This window comes from Poecilia formosa, unplaced genomic scaffold, assembly GCF_000485575.1.
Source record: "Poecilia formosa unplaced genomic scaffold, Poecilia_formosa-5.1.2 Scaffold48, whole genome shotgun sequence".
NCBI classification, from domain to species: Eukaryota; Metazoa; Chordata; class Actinopteri; order Cyprinodontiformes; family Poeciliidae; genus Poecilia; species Poecilia formosa.
Genome location: NW_006799987.1, coordinates 2,152,383 through 2,168,854, shown reverse-complemented (window position 1 = coordinate 2,168,854; position 16,472 = coordinate 2,152,383). Strand labels below are relative to the sequence as shown.

The window sequence follows — 16,472 nt, the reverse complement described above, 5'->3', positions numbered from 1 at the left end:
CTGATGAACTGTTTGAACTGATGAACTAATGAACTGATGAACTAATGAACTGTTTGAACTGATGAACTGTTTGAACTGATGAACTAATGAACCGTTTGAACTGATTAACTGATGAACTAATGAACTGATGAACTGTTTGAACTGATGAACTGTTTGAACTGATGAACTGTTTGAACTGATGAACTAATGAACTGTTTGAACTGATGAACTGTTTGAACTGATGAACTAATGAACCGTTTGAACTGATTAACTGATGAACTATTGAACTGATGAACTGTTTGAACTGATGAACTGTTTGAACTGATGAACTGTTTGAACTGATGAACTAATGAACTGTTTGAACTGATGAACTGTTGAACTGTTTGAACTGATGAACTAATGAACTGATTAACTGTTTGAACTGATGAACTGTTTGAACTAAAGAACGGATGAACTGTTTGAACTAATGAACGGATGAACTGTTTGAACTGATGAACTAATGAACCGTTTGAACTGATGAACTGATGAACTAATGAACTGTTTGAACTGATGAACTAATGAACTGTTTGAACTGATGAACTGATGAACCTGGAATCTGCAGCTGTTCTGCTTAAAGGATTTTCCCAACAACCAATCAAGCAGGAAAATACCAGCTGCACTAAATCATGACCAAAAACTTTGACTTTTTAATTAAAGGACATTCAGGAGCCCGTATGAATAATTCTGACCTGGTGTGGATTTAAAAAGAAATTTCAAGGAAAGTTTTCAAACTTTTCCAGCACCATCCTTGAACTAAGAAACGACTGTTTCAATTATTGTGAATAATATCTGGTGGTAGTGTTCTTCATTCTACAGCAGAGGCAAAATGAACTAAAATATAACTAAATTTGATGCTATTAAATGTTCCCTATAGACCTGACTGGTCTGAGACGGTTACAAAAAAAAGTTTTTGCTGAGTTTTCTTGCATTTAGCAAACAGAAATAATTGCAGTAATTCTGACTAACCTAAAACAAGAAACGTTTCGTCTGATTTAACGTCAGAAACACTGAGAAAAAATGTATATTAGCATCTTTAAATATTTAGTTTTGACTGTAAATATCGTCTTCTAATAAAGATTGTACTTTATTAGAAAACTGCAGTTTGAATATCAAGGACTTTGTACAGAAATCAAACAATTTCCAAAGCTTGAAAACACCTAAATGAAATTAAAGTATTTTCAAAGATCAACCGTAAACCAGCTTCAACAGTTCACCGATCAGCAAAACAGAAGACAACAGAGAAAATATAACAGCGAGGCCGTTATTTTATTCCCACAGGCGAGTTTTCTCTAATGAAAATTGAGTTTCCAGCTCCAATTAATTAGCAAATTGGACTTTAGAGCCGAGAAGTGATCGATCCAACGGGCAGAATCCAATAGTTTTACGACTGCGGTGTTGGTGGAGCGACCGCTCACCTCCGCTGGCGTACTCCATGACGAGGTAAAGAGTCTTCTCCGTCTCAATCACCTCGAACAGCTGGACTGCAACACCAAGAGGGCGAGAGGTTAGGACCACTGTCGCCATGGAAACGGAATCGGTTTTGGAAGAGGAACCCACCTATGTTGGGATGGTTCAGGGTTTTCATGATGCGTACCTCTCGAAACAGCTGAAAAGAACAAGAAACTATCAATAAAATTACCTTAAGCCTTTCACAGAAACCTTTTTGTTGCTTATTTTATTACCAAATTGTAAAAGAAAACATCAGAAAGTCTAAATTAACTAATTTCTCTGCAGGTTTTGTTTCACTTTAATCAAACTGGAGGCTTTTATCTGCTGCTTCCTGATCAATAAAACAACGTGACACTGATGCATCCCCTGCATACGCAGCCGTTTTCCTCTATAAGACACTCAAAGGCTGATGACATCATCAGGGGGCGTGTCTTGCCCAAGGCCAGTTTGACCAGGAATCGAACTGGCAGACAGCCAGTCCAACTCCAGAACTGAAGTTTCCCCCTCTACCATCAGGAGGAGTTCATTTTTTATTTATTTGTAAAAAAAAAAAAAAAGACAGTTAATAATGTGATTTACAGTAAACATAATAAACAAAAGTACAAAGCAGTGAAGTGAGTCGAGCGTTGAAGCCGTTTCAGATTTACATTTATTCCAGCTGATAAAAACCACAAAAACACGGATTAATAAATTATTTTCTCTTCCATACAAACGAGACCCGGGATTATTTAAAACCCAACAACCTGAACCCGAGCAAAACGAAACTACAAGACGGATGGACGGATGGATGGATGGATGGATGGATGGATGGATGGATGGAAGGACGGACGGACGGACGGATGGTTGGATGGACGGACGGATGGATGGATGGACAGAGGGAAGGACGGACAACTGGATGGATGGAGGGACAGATGGATGGATGGACAGATGGATGGATGGACAGATGGATGGATGAACAGATGGATGGACAGACGGATGGATGGACAGACGGATGGATGACTTAAGGAGGTCAGCTGTTAGTTTGGTTAAAGCCCAGAATGAGGGATGAAACTCTCCTCCTCCACCCGTTTATTGCGTCGTCTCTCCATTCTTCCGCCCGTCTTTCCTCTCAGAGCCTTTAGATTGATGCGGGTCGCCGCTGTAAACACAGACCCAGGTCCACAGGGAACTGGTGTAATTGAATTAAGTGCACGGTGCATCAGCTGCTCATGTGAGCTTTAAGGAGAATTATCGACTGGGATCGCTATCACCCCTCTTCGCTATCACCCCTCTTCGCTATCACCCTCTTCCTCTCCACTCGTTTACCTCTGCTGCGTTTTCACTTCTTTATTCCCACATTCTCCATCCATTAGGTGTGAAATCTAATCTGTGGGTCGCTGCTTAAAGACTCGGAGGAGATCTAGAGGTGAAATTAGGAACTGGGAATGGTTTCCGACGCAGAACTGGGAAGCTTAGCAAGCAGCCAGGAAACTGTTGACTCACTGGTATTGATCCAATCAATGCTCAGCTTGTGCTGCTGCGAGAAAGTAATGTGGGGGGGAAAAAAGCTCCTGTCGAATGCCTCATTCAGGACTATGACCATTTACTCTGTTTCCTTAAAATCAGCCCTCCTGTAACCAACTTCCTGTGCTTTAAATGCTCCTTTTTAAACCTCTGGCCATATGGTTAGAAAGTTGGGCTGAGAGACGTTAGAGTAGGGGATATGATCGGAAATAATTAATGGAAGCGATGGTTTTGACTTCTCTCTGTGTCCATGAAGTCTCCTTTCCAACTTCTCTGATTGCAATTCAGGTTTTATTTGAGCTTTTCAGATGCTAATCAGCTGCTCCCAGTTGTAAAAATAATTCCTTGTTGCCATGGTTACTCATCACAACAGTCCAAATGTACAAAAGAAAGACCAAAAATCAGCCAAGCATCCAGAGCCAAAGGGAATAATTGTCCAAACATGCAACGCCTCAATGTAAATTATGACCAAAAGTCTGGAAAAAGTTTTAAAAACCTCCAAAATGTCATCATGAGCGGCACAGATCTAGAAATACTAATACTGTTTATCTCTAGAAATAAACTCCATCATTTATAATCATAATGTTCCCTCTGCATGTTCTGATGGTGGCGCACCACCACAACAGAATAAAAGCGCCACACCTTCAGAATTATTTCAAACAAATGCTAAAACAATGCAAGTCATATGAAATACATATATAGCCCACATTTGTGCACTTATACTAACCATAATCACAGTTTGAAATTAATAAAAATACCATGAAACATTAAAATCTACTTTATTTTGAAAAACCAACATTTCTGATTTTTCGCAGAGTGAAGCTCGCTACTGTGCGCTGCGCTGCTCTTAGGAGTGAAGTAAAACTACGGCAGTTTGAAGTAGAGGAAGAGAAAAGTTGAAAGAAAGGAACCTAAGAAAGTTGTGCTTACAACACGACTTAGCTAAATGTTGGGTAACTTCCTGGTGAGATTCCTGGATTAATTTTAAGATGAGAGGATTTTTACAGAAGAGGAAGAGACCCGAGGAAGATGGTGAATTGGTGAATAATTTTTTCTGTTTTCAAATTCCTCAGTTTGCTTTTTTCAGTGGGCCTGGATAATAAATCAGTGACTATAAACCGCAACAGACATGATCAATATCAATAGGTAACACATCTGTATGTTCAGTATATAGAATATTCACTGAATATCAATGTGAGTGGCATCAACTCACTCACTCTTAGGTTACCTAGCAACCAAAAAGTGAGTGAGTAACAAGCAGTTTCAAGTTCCCCAAATTCGGTTACCTAGCAACAACCTACTGGGTAACTTGCACAGCAGCAGTTTAAGGTTTTGTGTCTCAAAAATGCTTAAAAATAAAAAGTAATTGATAACACAGGAAAGCTCACACCGCCTGTTGGGCAGTATTTCAGATATTTAAAACAACAAACTAATCAATAATCGGTGATATCGACTGACAAGAAATGGTTAAATCGTGATAGGTTTGTCTAAATTAGTATCCATTTAATCAGAGATGCTATATAAATGTAGAACATGAACACGTCCTTCTTGTCACTCAGCGCTGCAGGAACTGGAGTCCTGAAGGTTAATCTGCGTCTTTTGCTGCCCGCATAATTAAAATCCTGATGCATCTTTTATACCTGAACAAGAGAGAAACACAAAGCAGAGGAGAAAAAGCCAAGCCTCCTCCTGCTTTCCTGCTGGCTGTGCTACTTTGAAGATGAGCTTGTGGGGAAACCTTCCTCTTGTGCTTTGTCAGCAGTCGTGTGTCTTTATTGTCCAATTATTCCCTTTCAAACTGGAACAGGAACAACAAAGAGTCAAGCAAGAACAATATTGTTATGCCTAGACACTCACAAAGGAGAGATACGCTGCACAATGGCATTACAAGTACATAAAAAGACACAGGAGAGGGTGTGTTGCTCTGCGTTTATTAGGCCTAACACTGACAAACAGAGCCCGTTGTCTCTGGTTCTGCTCTGTATCTCGTCTTTCTTGGGTCCCTGCCGCTGTGCCCCAAACCTCCCCCCATCCCCTACACGACCGCCTCCTTTGTTCGCTCGACTGGAATTTAGCTCCTGGCTGAAGGGGCCTGGGCAAGGGACAAAACACACTTCCACAGCATTAAATAGCAGCCTAAACTCTGTACGCACGCACACACACACACACACACTTGAGTGGCTGCCTGTAAAACTCTTCTGATCTCAGAGGAACATCAGGATTCTCACAAAGGTCTCCAGATTATCCAGCAACATCCTGAGTGGAAACAGCTCCACACCATCCCTTTCATAGCAACAAAGATTTAAGATATAAGACAAAAACATGCAGCAACCCAAAAACCAACAGTTGTTCCTATTAATGCCTCTAATTATTGACGAGCTGAAACAATTAACCGGATTAATCGTGATTAATCAATGATTAAACTAAACTATTTTAGTAATTGATTAAACATTAACTGGAGTATAAAGACTCTAAAACATGCAAAGATGCAGTCAGCACTAAGTGACAAAGGGAGTTAATACTAACATTTTTGTTTTACCACATTCATTAATTTATTATGTTTTTTTTTACATAAAGTCCCAAGTCGGAACCTTTCTATTATTGTTTCTGGTACGCCTGTAAATCTGATGCACAAGCGCTCCCCATTAACAACACCGATATTGTCAGGAGGTGGTTGTGGGTGGTGGTGAGGAGACGCAGGACCCAGGTTACGGTGATAATGATGATGAATTTAATAATAAAGCTCAGAACAGTCCAAAAACAGGAAGCACGGCGGAGAAACTAGCACACAGCTAATTACCGGTAGCAACTGATAGCAGGGCTGGAAAAAGGCGCAAACGCTATCCAGGACTTCACAGTTCAACTGGAGCGCATAGACGTCAAACGACAAACTAAGACAAGGACCCGACAAGAGACAAAGATAACAGGTGGACTTAAATACACACGGGGTAATCAAGGGAACGATAAACACCTTGGAACAATCAACGGGGAAGACGCAGAGATAGAGACTCACGGGAACGGGGAGGACAGGACAGAGACTCACAGGAAAACAGGACACAGAAAATCTAAAAAATAAACACACAGAAACACGGATCATAACACGTATAAGACAAAGCCGCTACTTTTGGCCCACTGGGTTAATTTCCGCTTCAAAAACCGTTTTGATTATTGACTTGTGTCAAAGTTATGCTAATAGGAGTTAGCCTAAATTAGCATCTGAATGCTAACCATGCTGCAGCACCACAGACGGAAATCAAATTCCAGATTTTTCTAGATTGTTACGACTGTTAAAATAATGTCAACATTTATATAAGACAATGTGAAAAACTCAACAGTAATTTTGTATTATTAAGCTTTTATTTTCTAGAAATAAGAAGCAGGAAGAAATTCATGAACGTTTTCTCATTCTCAATTTTCTTTTTTAACATTCCCCACGTTAAATGATTTCAATTCTAAAGGACCTTTAAGCCAAGAATGACGTTAATTTGGTAGAAAAAAGTGGATTATTGTTTACTCACTGTAGCCTATAATAACAACAAATGTGTCGCTCTGGGACATTTCCCAACACAGCATTTCAGCATCACTGACAATGTGCAGCGTCAGAAGAACAGACACAGTCCGGGACCGCAGCTCGACGGTCCCTCGGCTCCCAAAGCCGCTTCACATTTTTGTGGAGTGAACTTTGGCGCTCCGAACAACAAAGCTTACAGCTGCGATTACAGTGGAGCTCCTGTGGCAACAAAATGTCTGGGAAGAAAGCAGGACATAAACCTACTGTAAAAACAGAGTTCATAAACAAAATGTAAAAAAAGAAAAAAAGGAAGAGTGGAGCGGTGAAGGGAGAGTGGCTGAGTGACACTGACAAAATAAAAACACAAGAAAGTAAAACCTGATACGATATTGGTCAAATTTAGTCATTTTTTAAAGTATCGGTATTGGTCCAATGAGTAAAATTAAGCTAATATGAGCAACCAAAGTTAATTTCCATCTTGTGGCATTCAGCTTCTACACCCCACAAACCTGGAACAAACTTCTATAAAACTGCAAAACAGCTGGAACACTGTTAGTGTAAATCAAGGCTAAAAATCCACCTGTTTAGAATTAATGAATGTATTAACCAACAGATTTGATGACGGCAAAATTTAATGTAATGTAACATTAGCATTAAATATCAATTATCTTCCACAACCGCAATAGTATTTTTGAAAATCAGTGGTGGACCACATTTTAATATCGATACAAAAATGATATCGGCCAATAGGCCTGTCATAATAACAAACTTTGCTGGACAATAAATTGTCCCAGAATTTATTGTGATAAATGATATTATTGTTATTTAAACATGAAATTGAAAGGTCAATAAACATTTAAAACTGGAACTGGAAGACATTTTAAATAAACAAAACAACAGAAACAACCAACCAAATAAAGAGTAAAGTCTCTGCAAACAAAATTATTCTTCAAACAAAGGCCAGAACAACAGACTGAGGACATTTATCATAAAATTTTTTGGTAGAAAGAGAGAAAAGATAAACCAAGAAAAGGGAAATTATTGAGTTCGTTTTAATTTATCATACAATTAAATGATTTATTGCTTATTGCCACAGGCCTATTCGTAAATATGGAAATAACTGCAACCAGCACATGAAGCTCTTTTCAACCTGGAGAAAACAACATTAGCAGTAATATTAATATCTGTGCAACTTCGGCAGCACTGAGATCCAAGATTATTGATGGAAAACTAAACTTCTTTAAAAGTTTTCCCATTTACTAAGATCCTTTAATCTTACTTTGTGGAAATAGGATTTATTCTGCAACTCAACGGCCCTTAAACGTGTGACTGAGGAAACGCAGCGTTGGGAAATACACACCTCACTCATTAAATCTCCACATTAAGCCAATTAGAAGCACATTTGAGTAAATATTTTGGAGCTTTTCTAAGTTTTTATAGAAAATAGAAAAATGTTCTCATGCAGCCGTTCACAAATGACAGAAATAAAAACATTTATTAAAATAAACGGAAACTGAAGCTGATGTGTCTCAAACAAACAAATTAGTATCATTTTCCTTCCCTTAATGTAAGATCACCATATGCCAGAGGTAGTATATGTCAATAAATGGCTGTTTGTGTAAAACGATGACGATTAGGTAGAAACACAGAACGTAATTAAAAACAGAGATAATTTTGTACCGTCAGTTGAGTCACAATCTCTTCTGAACGTTTTATTTACCAGATAGGAGATTATCTGCGGGTTGAATGTGGTTCTTCCAGAGGAGATGGATGTGTTTTTCAGTAAAGGTGAAGGTAAAGCTAACTTTGAGGCTAACATTTAGCCAGCAGGGCTGCTGAAGAACAAAGAGATGCTTATTTCGACTGTGAGAACTGTTCCTACAACTCAAACAGCAACAAATGGCAAACATTACGAGTCAGGAAATAAACCAGAAATGTCCCGATTAGGACGATTTTGTTGACATTGATCAAGTCACTTTAATCTGGCACTCGCTGGCACTGACTCCCAAAAGATGTAATAAATAGAAAGTCAAGTATGAGCTTGAAAAAGAAACTCATAAAGAGCAACAGGTATTTTGTCCCAACAGGAGTTTCTGCAGTTTAATATTTTACTGGGTTAGTGACTCCAAATCAAAGAACATCTAAAAGTGATCATATTTCCCCTCCTCCAGCTCATTTTCTTCTTCTACTACTCTCCTATTTGCGTTATTTGCTGTTATTTCAACTCTTAACTTTATGTTTTCTCTTAGTTTTTGTTTTCTCCATAAAAGCTACACCTTGTCTGGCAACGATCTAAAGGCTGCGATTATTTTAGTTATTGATCAATTATTCTGATGATTAATTGGTTAATATTCTACAGATTTTTCATCTTACTGCTTAAATTTACTTTAAAAAAATATTAATAATCCATTTAAACTAGCAAATAAACATATAATTCAGTTATGTTTTGAAATAAAAACACATTACCACACCTAAAATGCAGTAGCAGCCTTCCTTTAGAGAACGATTGATCATTTATAGCTGCAGCTAAAATGATCCTTCCAACATCAACATGTGAAAAGCTCAGACCTCATCATCAGTACAGTGTAGGCCTGACCTTGTGATCATTCTTTGATTAACTGAGTAATTGGATAGCAAAGGTCATTAACAAGAGTTTTTTAGTTTTACATGATTTAAATCAGACGGAGCTAAAACTATTTTTCATCTTAAATGTTAAATGTATATATTTTTTGTACAGTTTTGGCTTAATTACTGCTCTGAATATTATGTTCCTATGTTCAAACTGCCTTTTTTGAGTCTGTATACATCGTTAACAATTAATTGGTTATTTAAATAATCGTCAACTAATTTATTAATCGATTAATCACAATGAATCTGATTAATCGTTTCAGCCCTTGTAGTAGAATTGGCAGCAGCGAAGGGCTCATTTTTACAAAATGCCCAGCTACGGTGGCTAGTGAAGTCCAAAAATGTGTATTTCCTATAGAAAAGAGAAAACCACGCAAATGGAAACTACTGAGTTTGTTTTAATTTATCATGAAATTAACTGATTTATTGTTTCTCGCGACAGGCCTAGTTGGAAGTTACCAACATTTTAAAGCATGAAGTTTACAATGCTGACATTAAACAAGACGACAAACAGCAACCATGTCTTCTACGTGAAGCTTCAACCTTTTTTTTTTAATAAACCTGTGCAGGAACCCGCAAAAGCTATAATACACAAACATGGGAGGGTGCATCTTGATTTTGTTTTATTAAGACCATTTTCAGCCAACAGACTCAGATTCAAACGAGTGCAAACCAAACGGACCAAGTTCAGACAGCAAAGGGCTTAATCTCATTAATCATGAATGCGGCACATGTAGTTAAAAGATTAGCCTAAATGTCAGTAGACAAGCATGCACAGACTCATTACGTCGAGCCTTCAGCCCCGTTTGTTCCAGCGGCCTCAGAACAACACAGACACGCTGAGCCGCTTCGCAGCCTTAATGTATGAATACACAACACTGAGAACCAAAACATACAAATCCTTTACAGCACTTCAAAGAAGAGCCTTTAGTCAAACACTTGGGCGGCTGAAAAGAGGAGCTTTCATTGCAACAAACACACACAGCTGCTCCAACGCCAAACAGATTCACTTTGAAATCCTGCAAAAATGTTTTCTGGTCCTTAACTGACATCAGAAATCATTTTATTTAACAGTCAGAAGTCAGACAATAAAATGTGGGAAAGTTAAATGGGAGTTTGGTGTCACATTTAAGACAGATTTACATTAATCTGGATCAGTGGCTACCTAGATGGTCTCAATATGGTCTGTTAAATAAATGTATGTTTTTATTTTGCTGTAAATTTGCCCTTACTCTACCGTTTACTATTCTTACTTTGTTTTTATAGTTTCGATTGAACTGCAACAATCAACTATTTAACTATTTGGTTGTTTGAACGATTAATCGATTATTCAGATGATTAATCGAATAAAAAACTGGCACATTCTGCAGATTTTACATTCAACTACTTTCACATTTTTTAATACAATATTAGAAATTCATTGAAAGATGCAAATAATTCCTTTTTCAAAATAAGAAAATGAACAATTTATTGCCTAAAATGCAATAACACAGCATTCCTTTAGTGCACGCTTGATCATTTGTTGGTTAATTGATTAATTTTTGGATTAATTGGTTAATAGTTGGAGAGCAAAAGGTGCTTAATAGGATTTTTACAGAATTTTAATCAGGTGGACCTAAAAGTGCCAATTGATGAGTTGTAGGTTTACAGACAATGAAGGTTTTTTTCTTTTTTTAATGTGAAATGTATATTTGTACATATTTGGCTTAATTGTTGCTCTAGGAGTGTTGTTCTTCTGGAAGATTGCCTTCTTCTGAGTCTACTAAAGAAAAACAGCCAGTTAATGATTAATCACTAAATTAGATTAAATGTCAATAATTGATTAACTACGATTAATCATTTCAGCCCTAGATTTTTCACCTGAATTTCCCCATTGAGGGACAATAAACTTGATTTCTATTCTTCCATGTAATTCTATCAATTTCTTTTTAAATAATAGTCATGTTTATTCTGTTTGAAATAATACAAATAAAGCTCTTAACTTTTTTTAAGACATTTGATCTTTCTTCCAAAGTTTATATATAAAACGGCAGATCAGAAACAAACACTAGAAGTTTGAAAATGTCTGAATCCAACAAGTTCGTTGACCTTAACACAAGGATGAGGAGAGGCAACTTTTCCTGTTTAATTCCTGATTTGAAGCAGAAATTAAGCATTTATTTCCACTTATTAGCTAAACTGCAAACTAATAACTGCAAACTAATTTGTCATTTAGTGTAATTTCACACCAAATAACAAACAAAAAGAAAACTTGCCAGTGAACAGAGACGGATGAAATCAGGATTACAGAGGGAGAACGACTTTATATCTGAGCCGACACTTACAAGGTATTTTAACTGATTTTAGTGCAAACAGTTCAGCTGCAGACTCGAGTTAAACGTTTAAACTGCATCACTGTCTGACTTTGCTGCACATTGAATGGACTCGTTCTCCGACGGCGTGGATCTGACGCGGCAGAGCGGCGAGCTGAACACATTATTCTGGATTAAATGAGGAATCAAAGCCAAGCTTCATCTGCCAGGGGATCACTGACTCTGGACTAACCAGTGACTTTAAGCTTTTCAATCTACTTAAGTTGTATAATTTACAATTTGATGCTTTGGAAAAATGGAAGTATTAGATTTAGGCTAATTGTACAACTAGTTTCTTTTTTGTAAGTATTGCTAACATGATCTGTTGGAATACTTTAAAAAATGCAATTTTTGCAACGCTCTGCTTATAAATATATAATGAACTGAGAAAAATGATCAGAAATGAGAGAAAAAGATCAAGATTCATCATATAATTATGAGAAAATATAATGAAACATCTGAACATGTTTGAAAATGTCAAGAAATTATATTTCCTCGCGTTTGAATTAGCCCAACAGTTTCCATAACGCTTCCTGTGCCTTGACCAATCAAAATGCCTGAATGCGTTGCCGTAGCGACGATCTGCTCTTATGTATTGTTGAAAAATATGTCCGTGCGACGCAGGTCAAAAAAAGGCAGGTCAGTCGACAAGTACAACAATTTTAAGGTTAACGTCGGACAATATTAGAAACGTCGGTAATCTCCGACGTTTTTTCACGAACAGTTCAGAGTAGAGCAGGGTTTGATGTCGCTCACCTTCTGAAGGCTGGTTGGGTTCAGTTGGGTTTTATCGATGATCTTTATGGCAACCTGCAAAACAGCGACAGAAAATGTACAACATTCTTAAAATTAACTGTCATGTTTACTCTTTTTAAATGTTGCTTTTCTTAAAGTGTGTCAACTTTTTTTTATCACTTCAATCTTTTTAATTTTTCAATCCCAAATGTCAACAAACACTAAAAGGTTATCAACACAATGAAAAGCCAAAGTGGGAAATGAATTTTTAATTAGCTTAAGTTTTAGCTCCAAACTAAATATTTAGCTTTAAATTAAATACATAGCTTCAAACTATTTAATTTGAAGCTAAATAATTAGCTTGCTCAATAAATATTTATTTCAAAGCTATATATTTATCTTAAAACCAAACATTTTGCCTGAAAACTAAATATTTTTAGGCTAAATGTTTAGCCAGCAAATATTTATTTAGCAATTAAATATTTAGTTTGAAGCTAAATATTTATCTTAATAAATAAATATTTATTTTGAAGCTATACATTTATATTCAAACTAAATATTTAGTATGAAGCTAAATATGTGTTTTCTGAGAGACTCAGTTTCCATCAGCTGTATTCCATATTAATCAAAATAAACATCTAGATATGTCACTGCGTAATTTATATGTATTCACAGTGAGTTTCACTTCTGAATTTAATTCCTGAAACAAAATAAACTTTTCTGATATTCTGCTTTACTGACATGCATCTGCAGTTTGATGGATTTATGTTTACATTTTTAAACTGGGCTGTAAAATTAAGTTCCTGAATTATACATGAAGAGATTACCTTATTCAGTACTCAAGCGAAACAATAAAAGAGGACAAAGTTCAAGACGTACTGTTTTACAGCACGTTTATGACGCTAAAAGCTGCAATCAACAAAAATAACCCAGAAGCCCTGAGTAAGAGGCGGCGGCCCGGTTCAAGACCACATCAGGCCCTCAGCTGTAAACTGACTATACGACTGACTTCTGCTTTATTTGGGTGGGAAACTGCAGCTTTTCACATGACCAGGCCGTGTGGAGCTTCCTGAGCCTCAAGGTATCGGTTCAACCGATGTAGGTCAGCGGGTTTTATGAGAAGAAAGACGTCTGTTTAAAGGCGACTCGCCTGTTCAAAGAGCGCAGAGCCTCAATTCTGCTGCAGGGTTTTTATCAAACTCGTGGGTGAAATGCTTCCGACCAGTTCACAGCTTCCTCCAGAGCGACAAAGAGCTTTGTCTCGAGTTCTCGTTTGGCTCACCTCTCTGCCCGTCAGAATGTGGCGGGCCAGCTTGACTTTGGCGAAGTTGCCCTTGCCGATGGTTTTCAGCAGTCGGTAGTTCCCGATGTGCGGCAGCTCGTCCGAACACAGGGCGATGGAGTTTCGACAGCGGGCGCCGAGCGAGCGGCTCGACCAGCCCGTACCTTTATCCGAGCGGCTGGCCGACAGGGAGGCATGCTGCGGCAAGAAGGGGGATCGGTCAATCATCAATCAATCAATGTACAGCACAACACAGGTAAAAGTGCTTTACGTCATCAAAACACAAAAATAAAGTCGTGACAGACAACATATTAATCAATTTCATTTTGTTGAGACACCAGTTGACTAAGTTCTGTGTTTTGTTTTTGTTTTGAATGCATATTTTTTTAATGTATAGCTACACGTTTGCGTTTGTTTAGTTATTTGATTTCTATTGCTGCTATTCATCCTATTATCTGGTTAATTATTCTGTAGATCAACAAAAAAAGAAGAAATAAATATCTGCGTATGTAAATAAAAAAACATTAAATTTTACCAGTTGGCATCATTACACATCAAAATATTGATCAATATTGCATTTGTAATGTTTCAAAATAAACTCCAAACACCTGGATTTTTTAGTCTTGAGTTATAGGAGCTCAGTGTTTCAACCGTTTTGCAGTTTTCTGGAAGATTGTTCCAGATTTGTGGTGCATAGAAGCTGAATGCTGCTTCTGCATATTTGGTTCTGGTTCTGGGGATGCAGAGCAGAACCAGAACCAGAAGACCTGAGGGGTCTGGAAGGTTGCTATGACAACAGCAGATCTTTAAGCCGTTCGGTGGTTTATAAACTACTCTTTATTTAAATAAAATCTGAAATGATTGATCTACAGCAACGAACATGACGGATTTGCTGTGCAAGCAGACATTTTTAGTCTAATTTTCTGATTTGTTTCGGTTGCAGCCAACGTTCTCTGGTCATACGTGACCGCATCCCTTCACCAGAACCGTCAAAGACCTCGGGACTCTGGTTCTGCAGTCATGTGGTTCCAGAACCGACTGTAACTGGGTCACCTTGGTGCATCTCATGTGATGCTCATAGTTCACATTCTTCACATTCATGACTTGCTGCAAGGTCACCAACATTCAGCCGGATGATGCCGATCCACTCAACCAGACGCACCAATCAAAGCTCTGATTCTTGTTGAGATCTGGGACGTCCCCTGGGACTGCAACATTAATAATTATTTTTAAAAGGGTTTGAAAACCTTCTTTTATCTGCGACAAAACAAGAATGAAGAAAATGAACAGAAATGTAGGATGTGGGATTTCACGACTAACAAGGAAGTGAAAACGTAACGGAAGCTCCAGCGTCTCAGATAATTACTGAAACAATTAAGCACAACGGTCAGGGGTTGAGAAAACCAGGACATTTTACATTTCTGTCACTGTCAGCGTTTGAACGGTTCACTTTCACAAAGTGGCGGTATTTCATTTCAGCCAGTTCCTGACAGATAAAACACTTCAGGCCACTGACAGATTGTGATTTACAGTTTCCTTCCAAGCAGCGTCACTATTTTTAGATCCTTCACATCTCAGTAGTGAAGGTTTTTTTAGACTAAAATCTATGGAGGACAGATTCTGCCAAAATTGGATATAACCACTTAATTTAATTTCTTCATTTCCTCCCTATTCCTCCTTTCAACTTCATTTTTTCAAAAAATTATGAAGAAGAAACCATGAGGACAATAAAAAAAAATCAAAATCTAAAAGATCAAAAAAGATCAAAATCTATGGAGGACAGATTCTGCCAAAATTGGCAATAAATGTAGAAGTAAATTTTCTCCATTCCCTCCCCATTTTTCTTTTCTACTTCATTTCTTCCAAAGATTTAGAAGATAACATAAGAAACATTTAACAAAAACTGCAAAGAGAAAATGTTACAGAAAATCAATGCATAATAAAATAATTATGATAAATTGTTTTTAATAAATACAGAATAGAAAAAATATTAAGCAAAATAAATAATGAAATAAAATGTGACTATAGGTAAAAAATGAGCAAAACGTAAATACAGAATATTAGCAAATGAAGGAATTAAAAGGAGATTAAATACTGATAGTTTTATATTAACACTTAAATATTAAAATATGTCACATTATGTCATCAAATAAGTTGGGAAATATCTTATTTTCTACTATTTGGATGCTACACTTAGCCATTTATTTATTTATACATTTATCCCCTATTTTGGCAGTATCTGTCCTCCATAGCCTAAATAATTGTTTTATATTAATATTTGCAGCTCAGAGCCAAATAATTTTGCGTCTTACCCGGTTACTGTGATCCACTGTTAAATGTGACAATCTGTTTCTATATTACGATTCTTGTTACTCTACAAGATATTCCAGCCATGTTAAACTATATAAACTGAAGTGAATATGTTGAAAATAACTGACCTGGGGAACTTTAAACTAGTGAAAATGTTTGTTAGGACAACTATTAGAAATGTAGAGACTGATTGCCTTTGTTCTTTGTCTATATTATCCAGGCACCTTCATTTTCACCCCTCCTTACCCTCTGCCCCCCTCTCCTTTTCCGCCCCAGCTCTTCCCATCCCCCAGACAAATCAATTTTCATCCTTTCCCTCCATTCTCCTTTTCTCTGCCCAGACACGCCCTTTCTTTTGTCTCCAGCTGCTATCTTCATTTTCAGCAAACTCCCATAAATTCGGGGCTCCATCGATTCACTTCTTCCGATTAACATACGATTTCTTCACTTGGAGGTGTGGTCCGACTGCCTCAGAGGACGGAGAACTGAGTCAGAAAACAAATTAGGGTGTGAGCCTGTGGGATAACCCCCCCAGTAATCATTATAAATGTGATAGGACGCTCGTTCAGAAGATGGATGGCGCTAAGTGTTTGGGTGGAGGTGGAGGTTGCTGTTCGGATGCAATTTGCACATTCAGCAAAGCTGCTGCTGCTGCTGCTGCACACCTTGACCTTGGAAACTGAGC

General features: G+C 37.5%; 1 protein-coding gene across 8 annotated transcripts in view; it reads right to left on the bottom strand.

The window, feature by feature from the left end:
• The window catches only part of mark4b (MAP/microtubule affinity-regulating kinase 4b), a 59,106-nt gene that overhangs the window by 27,445 nt on the left and 15,189 nt on the right, over window positions 1-16,472 (bottom strand). For all 8 annotated transcript variants that reach the window (XM_016671697.1, XM_016671698.1, XM_007552449.2 and 5 more), the window contains exons 2-5: window positions 13,478-13,675; window positions 12,217-12,270; window positions 1,576-1,624; window positions 1,434-1,499 (exon numbers count right to left, since the gene is read on the bottom strand). In XM_016671697.1, coding sequence (XP_016527183.1) covers window positions 1,434-1,499; window positions 1,576-1,624; window positions 12,217-12,270; window positions 13,478-13,675 — 367 coding nt within the window. The remainder of the gene's footprint in view (window positions 1-1,433; window positions 1,500-1,575; window positions 1,625-12,216; window positions 12,271-13,477; window positions 13,676-16,472) is intronic.